The sequence below is a fragment of the Triticum aestivum genome, chromosome 7A (genome assembly GCF_018294505.1).
Source record: "Triticum aestivum cultivar Chinese Spring chromosome 7A, IWGSC CS RefSeq v2.1, whole genome shotgun sequence".
NCBI lineage: Eukaryota > Viridiplantae > Streptophyta > Magnoliopsida > Poales > Poaceae > Triticum > Triticum aestivum.
This window is the reverse complement of record NC_057812.1, coordinates 552,282,732-552,299,030: the sequence shown is the minus strand read 5'-3', so window position 1 is coordinate 552,299,030 and position 16,299 is coordinate 552,282,732. Positions and strand designations below refer to the sequence as shown.

The 16,299-nt window shown below is 44.1% G+C and overlaps 1 protein-coding gene across 2 annotated transcripts in view; it reads right to left on the bottom strand.

Moving 5' to 3' along the window:
• Positions 1-15,005, bottom strand: part of LOC123148166 (rRNA (cytosine-C(5))-methyltransferase NOP2C) — a 32,915-nt gene extending 17,910 nt beyond the window's left edge. For both annotated transcript variants that reach the window (XR_006473674.1, XM_044567530.1), the window contains exons 1-6: positions 14,737-15,005; positions 12,263-12,587; positions 11,454-11,601; positions 11,145-11,282; positions 7,718-7,780; positions 5,585-5,706 (exon numbers count right to left, since the gene is read on the bottom strand). Coding sequence is in view for 1 of the 2 variants with exons in the window: in XM_044567530.1 (XP_044423465.1) it covers positions 5,585-5,706; positions 7,718-7,780; positions 11,145-11,282; positions 11,454-11,601; positions 12,263-12,587; positions 14,737-14,927 (987 nt within the window). In the remaining variant the exon portion in view is untranslated. The remainder of the gene's footprint in view (positions 1-5,584; positions 5,707-7,717; positions 7,781-11,144; positions 11,283-11,453; positions 11,602-12,262; positions 12,588-14,736) is intronic.
• Between the last annotated feature and the right edge of the window lie 1,294 nt (positions 15,006-16,299).

Here is a 16,299-nt window from a genome sequence, read left to right as displayed (position 1 = left end):
GGCAGCGCCGACAAAAATAATGGTAGAGACTCGGACGCCGGATTGAAGATTAGAGAGTTTGAGAAAAGCAAATACAGAAACATGTAGGACTTGACCGGTACTCTACTTTCGATGTGTTCCCGATGTAGGAGTTGAAGATTAGAACATGCCGGTTTGAGCATGAATAAAATTATTGCCGTATCTCTACTTTCCTATTTTCGATGAGTTCCCGATTGTAGGAGTTGAAGACTATGACATGTTCATTTGACTAAATTTATTGTCATGCATATACTCTACTTTGGATGTGTTCCCGATGTAAGCATACAGTTCCACATGACTTTGAGCGTGCACATGTTAATCACCATACACGTATTATTGCCACTGGGTGTAGAAAAAAAGTTGAAGCCAAGAAGAACAACATTAAGAGTTGAATGGGTAACCATTATGAGTAACACTAATCCTGTTATATTAGTGAAGACCCTTGAATAAACCCATTTAGAGTTCAACGGGAAACACTAAGAGTTGAACAGGAAACCGCTCGACAACGTTATCATGGTAGGCACTACACATCCGATAAAGATCCAATGGCCATTAACAATGCTTGCAACGCATTGTAATGCCACAGGGAGATCGCTGAGCCTCTAGCGAGAACCGGGAAAGAGGCTCGGGAGAACTGGGAGAGAGGCTTGGCAAGAACTGGGAGAGAGGCTAGGCGATCTCCCGGTGGCATTACTATGCGCTCCAAGCATTGTTAACGATGTCACTGAATCTTCACCGGATGTGTAGTGCTTACCATGATAATGTCGTTGAGCGGTTTCCCGTTCAACTCTTAGTGTTTCGCGTTGAACTCCGAATTGGTTTAGTCAAGGGTCTTCAATAATGTAATCGGATTAGTGTTACTCATAATGGTGTTCCATTCAATGTTTTTCTTCTTGGCTTTAACTCTTTACTACACTCAATGGCAATAATATATATATGATGATTAACATGTGCACCCTCAAAGTCATGTGGAGCTATATGAATACATCGGCAACACATCAAAAGTAGAGTACACATACAAAAATAAATTTATTCATACTCAAACCGGCATGTCATAATCTTGAACTCCTACATCACGAACACATCGAAAGTGTTAGTGTGGACAGGAAAGTGGTTCACTGAAGCTGTTTAACATATTGCTGCCCTGAGGCATATATATAGTACCGGGGAAGTCGGTTCCTATGCAAACCGACCATGCGGCTCTAGCAACTGCTGGTACATGCAAAAACCAAATTGACTATTGTTGTCTAAATGCATGCACTAACTTACTAAGGAAGCTCCAGCCAGCCTACCACTAGTCTACTACTCCCTAGCTAAGTAAATACTCCCTCCGTATGGAAATACTTGTTGGAGAAATGGATGTATCTAGATGTATTTTAGTTTTAGATACATGTTCCCAAGGATTACTACTAACAAAAAGTAGAGTACCGATCAAATCCTACATGTTCCCATTAAGCTCGGGCGTTCAAGGAGAGGGTCATTAAGGAGGGCCCTTGGGAGGAAGGAGGGGATGCGGACAATGTGTGGATGAAGATGGCGACTTGCATTCGTAAGGTGGCCTCGGAGGAGTTTGGAGTGTCCAGGGGAAGGAGAAGCGAGGATAAGGATACCTGGTGGTGGAATGATGATGTCCAGAAGGCGATTAAGGAGAAGAAAGATTGCTTCAGACGCGTATACCTAGATAGGAGTGCAGACAACATAGAGAAGTACAAGATGGTGAAGAAGGCCGCAAAGCGAGCTGTTGGTGAAGCAAGGGGTCGGGCATATGAGGACCTCTACCAACGGTTAGGCGCGAAAGAAGGCGAAAGGGACATCTATAAGATGGCCAAGATCCGAGAGAGGAAGACGAGGGATATTGGCCAAGTCAAATGCATCAAGGACGGAGCAGGCCAACTCTTGGTGAAGGACGAGGAGATTAAGCATAGATGGCGGGAGTACTTCGACAAGCTGTTCAATGGGGAGAATGAGAGTTCTACCATTGAACTGGACGACTCCTTTGATGAGACCAGCATGCGTTTTGTGCGGCGAATCCATGAGTCTGAGGTCAAGGAGGCTTTAAAAAGGATGAAAGGAGGCAAGGCGATGGGCCCTGATTGTATCCCCATTGAGGTGTGGAAAGATCTCGGGGACATAGCGATAGTATGGCTAACCAAGCTTTTCAACCTCATTTTTCGGGCAAACAAGATGCCAGAAGGATGGAGACGGAGTATATTAGTACCAATCTTCAAGAACAAGGGGGATGTTCAGAGTTGTACTAATTACCGTGGAATTAAGCTGATGAGCCATACAATGAAGCTATGGGAGAGAGTCATTGAGCACCGCTTAAGAACAATGACAAGCGTGACCAAAAATCAGTTTGGTTTCATGCCTGGGAGGTCGACCATGGAAGCCATTTTCTTGGTACGACAACTTATGGAGAGATATAGGGAGCAAAAGGACTTGCATATGGTGTTCATTGACTTGGAGAAGGCCTATGATAAGATACCGCGGAATGTCATGTGGTGGGCCTTGGAGAAACACAAGGTCCTAGCAAAGTACATTACCCTCATCAAGGACATGTACGACAATGTTGTGACAAGTGTTCGAACAAGTGATGTCGACACCGATGACTTCCCGATTAAGATAGGACTGCATCAGGGGTCAGCTTTGAGCCCTTATCTTTTTGCATTGGTGATGGATGCGGTCACAAGGGATATACAAGGAGATATCCCATGGTGTATGCTCTTTGCGGATGATGTGGTGCTAGTTGACGATAGTCGGACGGGGGTAAATAGGAAGTTAGAGTTATGGAGACAAACCTTGGAATCGAAAGGGTTTAGGTTTAGTAGAACTAAAACCGAGTACATGATGTGCGGTTTCAGTGCTACTAGGTGTGAGAAGGTTAGCCTTGATGGCCAGGTGGTACCTCGGAAGGACACCTTTCGGTATTTGGGGTCAATGCTACAGGAGGATGGGGGTATTGATGAAGATGTGAACCATCGAATCAAAGTCGGATGGATGAAGTGGCGCCAAGCTTCTGGCATTCTCTGTGACAAGAGAGTGCCACAAAAGCTAAAAGGCAAGTTCTACAGGACAGCGGTTCGACCCGCAATGTTGTATGGCGCTGAGTGTTGGCCGACTAAAAGGCGACATGTTCAACAGTTAGGTGTGGCGGAGATGCGTATGTTGAGATGGATGTGTGGCCACACGAGGAAGGATCGAGTCCGGAATGATGATATACGAGATAGAGTTGGGGTATCACCAATTGAAGAGAAGCTTGTCCAACATCGTCTAAGATGGTTTGGGCATATTCAGCGCAGGCCTCCAAAAGCTCAAGTGCATAGCGGACGGCTAAAGCGTGCGGAGAATGTCAAGAGAGGGCGGGGTAGACCGAATTTGACATGGGGGGAGTCCGTTAAGAGAGACCTGAAGGCTTGGAGTATCACCAAAAAGCTAGCTATGGACAGGGGTGCGTGGAAGCTTGCTATCCATGTACCAGAGCCATGAGTTGGTTGCAAGATCTTATGGGTTTCACCTCTAGCCTACCCCAACTTGTTTGGGACTAAAGGCTTAAACTCCGAGCTGCTCGTTGAAGATTCTTTTGAGAGCGGCTCGAACAAAAACTCATATCTCGCCATAGACGGTACACCTGTAGGATGCCAAGTCCAAGAACCAATTCATTAAGTCGTTCGTCGTCCCGGGCACTTAAGACACATGATGCATGGCACGGTCATCGGCTTGATTTGTTGTTTGTCCAATGGAATGGAGTCTGCCGGCTTGATCTCCTCATCCTTGAGAAGGGAGGTCGCCGGCTCCATGGGATGGGAGGTTGCCTCCTTGGTGTGCTGATTGTCCATGAGAAGGAAGGAAGAAAGACAACCGGCAGCTCGATCTGTTCACATGAACGAACAAGAAAAAGGAACAAGATTATTCGTTCCTAAAACTAAGGGGTAGTTGCAAGATCTACACCACGTCTAATTTTTTTACTAACAAACCTACACGCAGCATGCAGAAACCGCATGGGTTGGGGTTGTGCCTAATAAAGCATCTCCTTTTTTTCTAGGGACGTGATGCGTGGGATGTGATCAGTCGAAGGGTAAAATTGTCAACAAATACAATGAACCATATAATCTAGATTTTTCCTCAAAAACCTATACACCCTATATCTAGGAAGGGAGGGATAGTACATTGTGGCGCTGCATTGTAGTCTTCCCGCGCCGCAAACATCTTCCTTGCCATCTCGTACTTTGCTATGTTGTCTGCACTCCTATTCAATTGTAGGCGTCTGAAACAGTCTTTCTTCTAATTAATAGCCACATGGAAAATACAAAGGGTACGGCTATTTATATATTACTCTAACAGTAACAACCACTTTTCTAGGGTTTAAAAAGTAGTTGTTACTACTTCTGAAGCCCCTCGTCGAGACAAACTCACAGGTGAAGACGGGTCACTAATTGGATTAACAATGTGTGATAAATCATTTTGAAAACTTGGATTTAGCAATTAAAGCCGATGATGCAAGCATGAGGTCGACGATTATGCATGCATAACATGCATGCATGTGATCTCTCCATAGGGCAAAATTCCCTTGACATGCCACAGCGTCATAAGATTATCTATCACAAGAATCTCTGTTATTTAATTGGTCCTCCACCCTCAATAAATGTTGTGAACTCCTTTTGGAGACACATATATCTGACGTAGCGCAACAAAGTCCAATTTTTAGCAGACACTCTTTAGTTCCAATTTGCAGCAGCGCCAAGCTTTGAGGTGGAGCGTGCCGGACTAAGCAAAGTGGTTTGTTTTATAGGAGATAAAACCCAAATCACTGAATCTGGGTAAGAAATGGAATAAGGTCTAATAGGATGAGAGCACTAGCTTTAGCCTTTTGGAGAAGCAAACAGAAAGCATCCATGTTGCATACGAGTCAGATCATCGATTAGGAAAGAATGGAGTTAGAATTGAGTTATCCTACAGTAAGAGTCAGACTAAAGTCCTAGCCAGGATCACCCCAACCCATAAAACCAAGTTGTGGTTGGATGGCGGGAAGGCTAATTGTACCCCTAGCCCACCAGGGTTCAAACCCCAAGTTTGCAGCCATGTGTGTTTCATCAAGCATGATGCTCCTTCAATGAGAGGCTTCCTGCCGATAGCGAGGCGCCTGTGGTGACTTCATCAATCTTAAAGCTCTATGACTATTCTTTTGTAGGTGCATGTACACGTGTGCTTTTAAGTTGTACTCGGTGTTTCTAAAGAAGAGGATCACCCAACCCAGAATAAATCAACCATAGCTCAGAGCTCATTGACACAGATGAGGGTGAGCATGCATTATTGTGTTACCAATCCGATCAAAGCCTAAGATTCGCAATCTTTTCTTCCCTTCTCTAGTTCCACAAAAGACCAGCACAAACCACTGTAGTTTATATTTGCCTTTTGTCATGAAAGAAGAATATTTCATGAAGCCATATATAACGCATCAAGCCATGACCCGGACACAACATAAAGGGGAGAAACATGACCACATAAGTTCAGATGGCAACGTTAACTCAAAGCAACATCATATGCTGAATCTAACATAATGAATTACCTTATTGTGAGATCTATCGAGGGCAACAATCTCCCCTTTGTCCCTCATAAGGATAGCAATTGCTGTTGTTTTCCCTCCTGGAGCAGCACACATGTCCAATATTTGCTCTCCTGGCTGGGGATCTGTTAAATAAAATAAAAAAATTGCACATAAACACATCAGGACAGGAAATACTGTTGTTTTTATGAAAAAACACTCAAACCCAGGATAATATAAGGTCTAGAGGCCAATATAATTACAGCAGCAAAATTCTAAAGCATGCAAGTAATATCTTGTAGGTCAACCATATGTGGACATGCATGTTGATAGGAGAAAACTAAATCAGATGTCCCACGATTCAACATTTCAACTGCTTTGTTTCTAGCAAGAGTAATTGGTTGACTATTCCAACAACTTCTTTTGTAGTTTCAGTTGAATAACTATAGCTCGTACCCTCTAACGTACCCCTACCCCTCCCGGTGCCTCCCCTCCCAACAGCCCCACGCCAGCTCCTACTCCAAGTTCGGTGGCCACCTCCACAGGAAACATTTCTATCCATATTTAAACAGTTAGAGATCGTAAGGACGAGCCGCAGAGCTGTCCGTCAGTGACATACACCTAACAGCATGGCCATAGCAAATGAGATAATCCAAAAGCAATCCCAACATGACACATAAGCAAACGGCTATAGGCCAGCAGTGATAACATAGATAAAGTTAAAAGAAACCAAAAGATTTGAAGGACACAAAGGAGCCCGTCCCACCAAGGCCATCAATCCACATCTTCATTGATAATCCTTGGAAGCTGAAGCGTTGCTGCATTGGAGGGATGCCACAGTAGCCAGCTCCCGTGGCCTGGATGGTGTCCAGGGGCAGATAAGGTGCAGGCTGGCAATAAGGTGGTGTGATGTCCAACTCCAGGTTTTAGAAGAGGGCTTCCTCTTGCAGGAAGGAGATGAGACCCCCGGGAGCTTGCCCTTCTTAGATTGCAGAGGGTATGGCGTCTTGAGACCATCATGAAGCTGGCTTATGTGAGGGCTCCTCCTGAGTGAAGCTTCAGAGACATGAACAGTTTGTGTTTGCACCTGAAGTAGGTGATCCGAACACCTCTAGCATACTGGAAGCGATCCTCAAAACAATCAAAGCAGGAAACATGCTGTGGGAGCAGTAGCAGCGGGTCCTCTGACAGATTCTGATCAAAGCAAAGCTTCTTAGAGGCAGCACGAAGGTCAGCAGAAGTACTCATATTGACAGTAAGTTTGAGGGAAAGGGTGGGCTGAGATCCTGCATGTCTACAGTGACCCTCTTTTCACGAGCTCTGATGTTAACAATAGAAAAAGACATTTAAGAATCTGAATATTTTGCCATTCGGAGCAACTCCATCGCTTCCTAAAGACTGAAAGGAGAGTTAGCCCAAGCAGTGTCCACAGTGACACTCTCATGATCAGGAGCACTGTCGCTAACACTGTCTGAATATGCATCACTATTATCAATCAGCTAGATCTTAACAGAGGAAGGAGGCTCTGAAGACTGACCATCTTGCAGCTGTTGGTCTCTAACCAGGGTAGGAGGGTGTCCAGGGTCCACAGGCAATTGATCAGACACATTATCATTCCCATTGTTATTCTCAGCATGGTGGAACTGACCCCACACCATATCAACAGGATGGTGATACTGGACAAGACCATGGTAAGGATGTGGGACTACATGTGCGAAAGGGAGGTCCTTTAGCATATGGAATCTGTCCTAGAGGCCTGGGAAGTTTGGAAGCATTGGAGTGCCAGGGTGTTTGAGGGAGCTAGGCCAAACATTCATGCTCTTCTGCATAGGGTGGCCGACGGGTGTGCTTAGCGGTGCCTCTGCCCTCCACAAACACCTCCTTAGGTTGCTTGTCCCTGACTCTTAGTCGGTCTCAGTGAGGTCGCGACACCATCCTATAACTACTATTTCCTTAGCTGTAGCCATTCTTTTATTGTTTACCCAGTACCTTTATTTAATCCTAACTTGCTAGAAAGCAAGCAGCAGTTTGTTTTCAGATACATATTATATATACAAATAATAAAGACCACAGCAACAGATAAAATGAGTTGGATAAAATCACACTTCTGGTTGATGTAACAACAAAGAAATGTTCTAAGAAAAATACAAGTCATACCAAGGACACGAGCAGCCACAATACTTGGCAAATTTTGAAGAAATATCTCCCCTTCAAGCACGTCTGAATGATAAAAGAAAAGGACAGTTAGTTTTAATGAATCTGAAGATGTACAGTACAACAGATGCGAAAGGCATTTTGCATCATCCACAGTTCCATGCTATATCACTTTTTCTGAGCTTTGGAATGCATATCACCACGAACTAGTAGGTCAAACTCAAGATAAATATGTGTTAGTTACTAGTCCAGAACAACAGATATGATTTACAGTGAAATGTCCGATGGAAATATGGAAGCTAACTATGGCTAATGGTAATTTCGTGGGGATCATTGGCACTAGTTCTCACTGCCACAGATGATTGCTCAGGTAAAGTTAGCTTCAGGCCAGATATGCTTCATGAAGATCATTGCCATGGTACTCCCATATTCAATATACTTCTTAAACCAATCTATTATATTGATTTTTCATTCTCAAAATATCTTACTAATTATTCTAAGATACCTCAAATACAAGTCCTATGAGAAAATATCATCAGAGCCCTAAGTTTACGCACAGAAAAGTATATTGAATATATATATATATGGGGTGTCTATTAATTACTAATGAGGCACACTAAGAATGATAACAACGTATAATCACTTTATCTATGTGATTAACTTGGTGAAATTTCTTGAACCTCACTTCTCTATTCCTCTTCTTAAGTGGATCAGGCTCTGACAAACACACACACACATGGACGCGCGCACATTCAAGCCCCCTATTAACTTGACTTCCTAGCATCGTCGATCTGCAGGTCGTCATACTGACGCGCTGCCGGCAGCCATCAGGATAGAGCATCTCCATCAACCCTGCTCTGATACCATGTGGTTAACTTGGAGAAAAAATTGGAACCTCGCTTCTATATTCCTCTTCTTTTATACATGCATCTATATATTGGCCTTGACTAGGCTCCAATGGCCAACGGTCGGAGATGATTCCGGCAAATCCCTCGGTAGGGTATCCCGGCGTGGTGATTGTCGGAGGGGAAACAAGGAGGCGAGATTACCCAGGTTCAGACCCTCTTGGTGGAGGTAAAACCCTACTCCTGCTGTGTATATTGCGATTGGGGTGTACAAAGTACAGGTATGAACCAAGGGATTGTAATGTATCTATCAACTAGCTCGGCCTCGGCTTATATAACATACCGAGGTCCCTAGGGTTACACAACCTAGTCGGCTACGTACGTGGAGGGGAGTCCACCATGGCTCTGGCTTCCTTGTCTTTGACGGAAAGGCTTCCAGAGTCTTCTCTTACAAGGCCTATGGGCTGTACTGATGGCCTAGGGCAAAACCGGCATAAGGGCGCCCTTGGGCCGGCAACCGACAAGGTGCGACACCCCTGGGCGGTAACACCGCCAGTAACCCCCGAATCGGTCTACAAACTTGGTTGCACCTTGACCAGCACCGAACTGCACATTGTCTTCAGCTAGCCGAGGTTGAAACTGGTTCTTCGAGCTTTCCCTAACAACATCTGCTCGCACTCGGCCTTCGAATGACGGACTACTTCCGAAGTTGCACGAACAGCTTCGGTATTGAATTGTTGATGAAGATAGCTGACCAGCGCCACAAAAAGTTTCCCACGCATCCGATCCTCGCGGGCCGAATTCCCACATGACATTTAAAAATGCAACTTGTCCAGTCTTGCTCATCAGACCAGACCGGTCTCATCAGCTAGTCAAACCGGACCATGTGTCAGACTTGCTCATCAGACCAGACCGGTCTCATCAGCTAGTCAAACCGGACCATGTGTCAGACCTGAACCGCCGGTCAAAGTGACGTGTGGGAGTGGGCCCCACCAAGGCCACGTCCCATGAACTAACGATGTGCGCTTCAATTCCCACAAGCAGTTAACGGCAGACTCCGCGATCCCCATGCGCCTTCAACGCTATTATCAGGATACGAAGAGATAGCTTGCCACGTGGCGTTAATTGATGTCGTTGTTCAACCTCCCATACACCTATATAAGGGGAATGAACAGAGAAGGGAGGGCTTTACGCTCTCACCTCTTCTGCTTCCTTCTTCCTCGCGCCACTGTCTCGTCCTGCTGCTCCGCTGCATCAGCACACTACAGCCCCAATGCAGCACCACCACGCCACCATGGGCAAGCGCTGCCTGATGAACGGCGAGCCCATCAACACCGGGAAGGTCAACGCCTCCAAGGAGGTACCGTCGAAGACCAAGGGCAAGCGGATGTCTTCCACTAACCGACGGCCAACTAGAACGCCTCACAAACGGTGGCCGTCTCCCTCAGCCTACCGTCGCCTTATCAGGCTCTCCGATCATCGTGGCGGAGAACGGCGATGTCCTGGCGGAGGCCGTGCCCAAGTCGGAACCACACGAACGGGTTATTTTTCATCCCCCTTCATCATCTACGGTCTTTTGCATGTCTACTGCCTCAAAATCCACCGTCTCCCCCCCCCCCCAGCGCCCACTTCGATCTTGTGCTTCATCACCCTTTGTGAGGCCTTTCTTTGTGTGAAAACCCACTTCGGCTTCTGGAGGAGGTAATTCCAAGTTAAGCACCAAACAAACGTGAGCGAGACCTGCGAGTGCGGAGGAGCCACCATCTACAAGCAGGCCGAAACCAATAAACATGGTAGGAAGATTGGTTCTACGTCCACAACCCTCCCCAAGCTGGTATAGTCACACCTTTTAGCTAGGTTTCCCCAATCAGTTCCCCCAATCAAACACCATTCGTGAAGTCCCAAAAACAATTTGGTACAAACAGCCACGGTGAAGAGACTTCACCGTAGAGTGTGCGATCTAGCCGACAAAGGTGTGACCCATGTGCACGTGACGCATGTGGCCCTAAGCCGAGGTATCCAGCCACTTCGATCCCAAGCTCACCCAATGCTCGTCGTTGGCACCGCAGAGGCAAGGCGGCCTGCCCTATGCCTCTGCCAAAGCAGTCATGACCCAGGTTCCATCAGAATTCTAGGGCATCGTTTCGAAATGTTGTCTGCTCTCCACCACCGGGAGACTAAGAAGTCCTGGCTCAACCCCTTTCTAAATGACAACGAACGGGACGCCCTGCGGTTCCTAAAGGAGAAGGCAGACGGGTTGAACCTCGGCCTTAAGCGGATGACCAACGTCTTTCGACTGGCATGGAAGCGATGTTCTTTGCTCCTTTGCAGAAAAATGTTCAAAAAATGTATCAAAAAATACTATTTGGCAGGAGCTAAGTGGTTCATGCAGCTTAAGGCTACTGTCAACCGAGGTTGTTTAGTAGTTCAATTGCTTCGGTCATGGTCGTTTTGTTGTCGCTAGCGCATATGTAATTTGGTGTTTTTTGTGGGGATTTGTGGGGATTGTACTTCTAATCTTCTATACACTTTTTCTTAATGCAACTATATGCAGCTCTCTTGCGTATTCAAGAAAAAAAACATACCATTAAAAGATGGTAGTTTGTATACCCTCTCAGTCATCTCTACTGCAACTCCATGAAGAACACGAAATATTCCTGCCCTTGACATTGCAGCAATCCCTTGACCAATGTACAAACCCTTTCTCTCTTCATAATGTGCATCTGCAATGTTAAGTAGACTTTACAACTTATGACCTTGTATTTTGATCAGGGGAAACAACATTGTACACCAAACTATAACAACCATCTATTCTAAGGCGTATAAGAAAAAACATATCAATTTATTCAACAAGGCATCAAAGAGAACTGGCAACTTCCACTACAAAAACTCGCCTGACTGCAACCCCTGTAGAACGATTCCGCGTGTTATACCAACAGCCCAACCACTATCCTTGACCGGTTGTTCAATAGCAACTGACACTGCAACCATATCACCCTTTTCAACATGTGCACTGCAAGCTAAAACACCAGGGACATACACCTAAAGAAAAAGCAAATGAACAGGAGAGATCAAACATACAGAAAAGGGAGTGTGTACTTCGTGATAACAGTGAACTTGCAGTGAGATAGCATCTAGGAGTAGTAATTAAGGTATTCCAAATTTCAAATTCCAGGGGAAAGATGTAGATGGATGAAGACAATAAGATTATGTACACCACCCAGTCTAGCACCAAGGACTTCTGAGAACTTTTTTCAGTAATTTGTCGAATGCAGGTCAAAAAGCTCAAGAGAAAATAAATAGATGCAATAGTCAGTAAAGGCAAAAAACAATATAAGCATATTACATTTAACCAGAAAAAGGAAATAAATTAGCTTAACTGTAGAAGGGCAACAACAATCATTCCGAACTTGTTAAAGGTAGTTTAGTAAGATACAGTAGGTATTCCCAGTGCATCATGAGCATGTTTGTGACATTACGAACGATGTTTTGACTCACTGAGAAGTAGATAAATATGCATGAAAAAAATGTGGCAGCTAAATTTGGGATTGGGAGTGATAACGTAAAACTTGGACATCATGCAAGACTTGAATGGCAAAAAAGAAGTCTAATGTCCTATATCAATGTCGAAGGGTCTGAAAAAAATATGGAAGGAATAACCAACGGTGTCTTTTGAAAGATGGTGGTGGTTTTTAGAACACACCTGGGCTCCTCGAAGAACCGACTCTGCACATTTTCGACTTATAATTATCTCCTTCATAGAGTGACCAGGTTGGCCATCGTAATGCAGAGCATGTGGTCCTGAACCTCGAACAAATAAAACATTTTCAAGGCCTGAATACGGGCACTTGTGCACCAGGTAACTCCCTTCATGTGCTTGCTCTCCACCATTCTGCTCACCGATCTTCAAACCATTAAATCCACAAGAAAGTTCATTCTGATTTACCAATTTCAGCAGCTTTTGCATGACAGTATCAGTGGTAGACTTTAGAGTATTCACACGGATGCAAGAGTAGCAAGAAGGATGCCTGATCAAGAAAGTTAAACTTAGTTTAGTCATAACATAACATTAATACCGTAGGTCATTGGAAATTGGCAAGAAACTGCAAATTTAGCTCCTTTTACAACTGCTGCCATCAATCTCTACTTGACTGCATGGTGAAGTCATGAGCGACTCTAGTTTTCCACTTAGTATTTCCCAAGACTAAACATAGTAAAGAAAAGTATGTACAGTGTACTGTGAAGGAAGCCAAGGACACAAAGTACTATCCCAAGAAAACTCACCATAATCATAATATCCTTGAAGTGTTGCTACGATTTAGCAACATCCACATGCTCAGTGAAGTGATACAAATGGTGTTTGTAGTAATAAGTGGAAGCAGCGAAAGCATATGCACAACAAAGTTCAGTGGATGGGGTTTGAGCCAAGTTGCAATTACATGCTCAAACCTCACAAGCTTTAACTCTTAACCCAAATCATCTTGTTTTTCATCTCTTTCTCGAAACCCATTCTCCTCACACATATGAGTTAGGAAATTAACAGACACGCATGGGTCAGAAAATTTGACAATCAATACACTTTAGTGGTGAGTTGAAGATGAATTTTCTATAAACCAATTGGCCAAGTAAAAGCACACTTCTGTTCTTAAATACCCCTTTTTGAGTTATATTTCTCTCCAACTTAAATGTTCATGTTTTTTTTTGAGAAAACGCAAAAGCTTTGCACCTCGTTGTACTGAAAAGGCAGTGCTAAAGTTAATTACACAACCAAGTTCGCAGGTTGGAAACTGAAAACAAGACAAGCAAAGGCAAATGCTCATGTTCCTCGTCCTTAAACCTAATCACATAAAAAATCCTAAACTTTTACTTACACAAAAAATTTCTTAATTAACTACTATGCAAAAAGACTTTTTTTCCTTCAATCATCAGAGCAACTAAGTAGAAAGTCTAAAGTCAAACAAGTATTGAGGAATCTTGAAACAGTAATTCTAGTTGTGTTTTGCTTTAGCCATTAAATTAAGAACTGGTCTTTCCATAATCATATCAGCACCTTGTTTCTGTTTATACACAGGCACTGTAGTCTCACATTACTTCAGAATCATAGTTGACTGACTTAGGATAGAACAGTCTCAGAGTTGAGCTTGTTTTTCGAACCATGCAGGAGAGATCAGAGTTAAGCTTGTTTTCTATTTGGATTTTTAGGGCCTCTTTGTCTCTTTTATCCGCATGAATCTATGCAAACTGTGCAAAGTAATATGATGTAAATGCATGTGCAAAATAGAGGAAGAGGTAAATGTTTTGATTCCTATGAAATTGTTTTGGTTTCATAGAAAGGGCTAAGTATTCCTATCATCCAATATAGGAGAAATTAAACCACAAAGTCTTCGAACCAATGAGACCTTTATTCTTTCAAGACATTAGAAGCTTAACTCAACTCTTGGGCTCCTCCGCAGGTGAACCTTAACAGATGACCATTGTTAGACTGCTGCAGGCAGGCTCGCGAGGCATGGTTTGCAGCATGCCCCACAGCGCTTGCTTTGTGAACAGTCAGAGGAGACCATGGCCCACCTCCTCACTGGCTGCCCCTTCCCTGCACCTTATGGCACGAGGCCATTTCATGGATTCGATCGACCACCCGGCTGCCCATTATTGGAGAAGACTTTGTGGACTGGTGGCAGCAAGACATCCACTCTGCCGACACCGCCCCTCGGAAGGGCACCTATTCAGTGAGCATGCTGTGGCATGGTGGACCTCCAAGCAGCACAACACAATGCCGCCGTCTTCGACAACGTGCAGCCCAACACCCACTAGCTTCCTATACACAATCAGGGCTGAGGTCCATCTGCAGGCGAAAGCAGGGGCAGCCCCGCAGTGGGTCTAGCGATGTTGCTTCCGGCCCTTCCTTGGTGCTCGTACATAACCATTCTGCTATCAACGCATCGAGATGAAAAGCTTTTCGAGTTTCCTCTTAGTCAGCGCAGCTGTTCCAGTGGAACATTGAAGCACACAAAAATAAAAAGCATAGGCACCGGCTGTCTAAGGGCAAGGCCGCCCGCAGAAAAATGTTTAAGCTTATCGCGGCAAAGACCCTAAGGATCTATTCCAGCTACCCTCGTCCAAACTCAAGGCAATAACCAGCAAGGAACCTAAGATTAGCAGGAATTTAACCGAACTCACGCGAGGGCTTCGGAGATGCGGGCGAAGTGGTCGCGGCCGTACGCCGAGGCGAAGTACTCCTCGACTTCGGGCTGCCACCGCAGCCCCGGCCTGAACGTGTACCGGTCCGTGGCGGCCGCAGCACCAGCAGCAGGCGCAGCCGCCGCCGCCGCCGCCGCCGCCGCGGGGGAGGCAGAGGGGGAGGAATCCATAACTGCGAGGGCGGTCGGGATTCGGCACTTGGGCGGTTTTGGGGTTTTTCTGTTTCTCAGGCGAGTTTTTGGGTTTAGGGCCTTGGTAGTCTTTAAAAAATAAGCCGCCTTCTCTTCAGCCTTTTTCATAAACCGTCTCTTTTATTTATTGAAAAAAATTCTAAGCTAGTTATAAAATAACTAATTTATTAGTTTCAACAAATTTAGAGGATGATTTATTTTTTAAACTGGGAAGAGGCAGCTTATTTTTTAAGTCGCTCGGAAAAACTGGCGTTGGACTTTCTTTGGGCAACGACTTAAAAAAAACTCTGCTCAAGCTTTGCCTCAAAAGAAACTCTGTTCAAGCTGATAGTACAATAGAAATAATGTACAATTAAAAATTAAAAAAACTGTAAATGTTTATGGCAGACATTTTCGTGTTATCTAAAAAAATGTGAGAAAAGAACATGTGTTGCAACATGCGAAAGCAGCAAAATCCATGCTAGAAAAAGTAGCCTTTGAACATGTTTTTGTTGTTTTCTAAAATCACGGCACATGTATTCTTCGATGCAAATTTGCAAGCATGTAGAATACATGGACATGTTTGTCAAAAAGCACATTTTCTATAAAAAAAAAGACCTATTAGTTTTGATTTTAGTCAAAACACTACCCTCCTCAAATAGTTGTCAAACTTATGCTTTTGTTGCTTTCTTCAAGGATAGAAAATCTACTCATCAAGGATCATGGAGATGATCTGAGAGACTGGAATCACCCTTTCATGTGCATGTCGAACTGGTCGGTCTCTACATGCTCTTGTAGTCCTTTGAAGGTGTGGTAGGCCGGAGGGGAACTTTTGGTTCTTGGGTACATATGTACCCTATATGAGAAAAAAATTAGTAATTTAACAAAAAGTCAAAAAAAATTGAAAATATTTTTGAAATAAACTTGACCTTTCATTGTACTAGTGAGAAAAGTTCCACAACAAGAAAATTTCTCTTTGACTTCTTTTCAAAAAAGACAAATTTTTGGTCAATATAGCATGAATAGTGACCTATAGTAGCAAATAAATTTTGTCTTTTTCGCTGTGAAGTCAACATAGGTTTTTTTTGCGAAAATTCATATACTAGTGCGCAAGTAAGTCAAGTTTAATCTAAAAATACTTTTGAAGTACTTTGACTTTTTGTTTAATTATTTAAAAGAAATACCCCATATAGGGTGTATATACATGCGGGAGTCAAAAGATATTTCCCGTGGTAGGCCATGGGTTCATACTAGTAGGTGTGGAAAGGTCGTGTTTTCTTTTGTAGGTTAAACCTAAATTTAGTTGTAAAATGTTCTTTTACAAATCATCGCAAGGGAGTTGGGAAAAGGGGAAAAGAATCTCCGCCCAAGC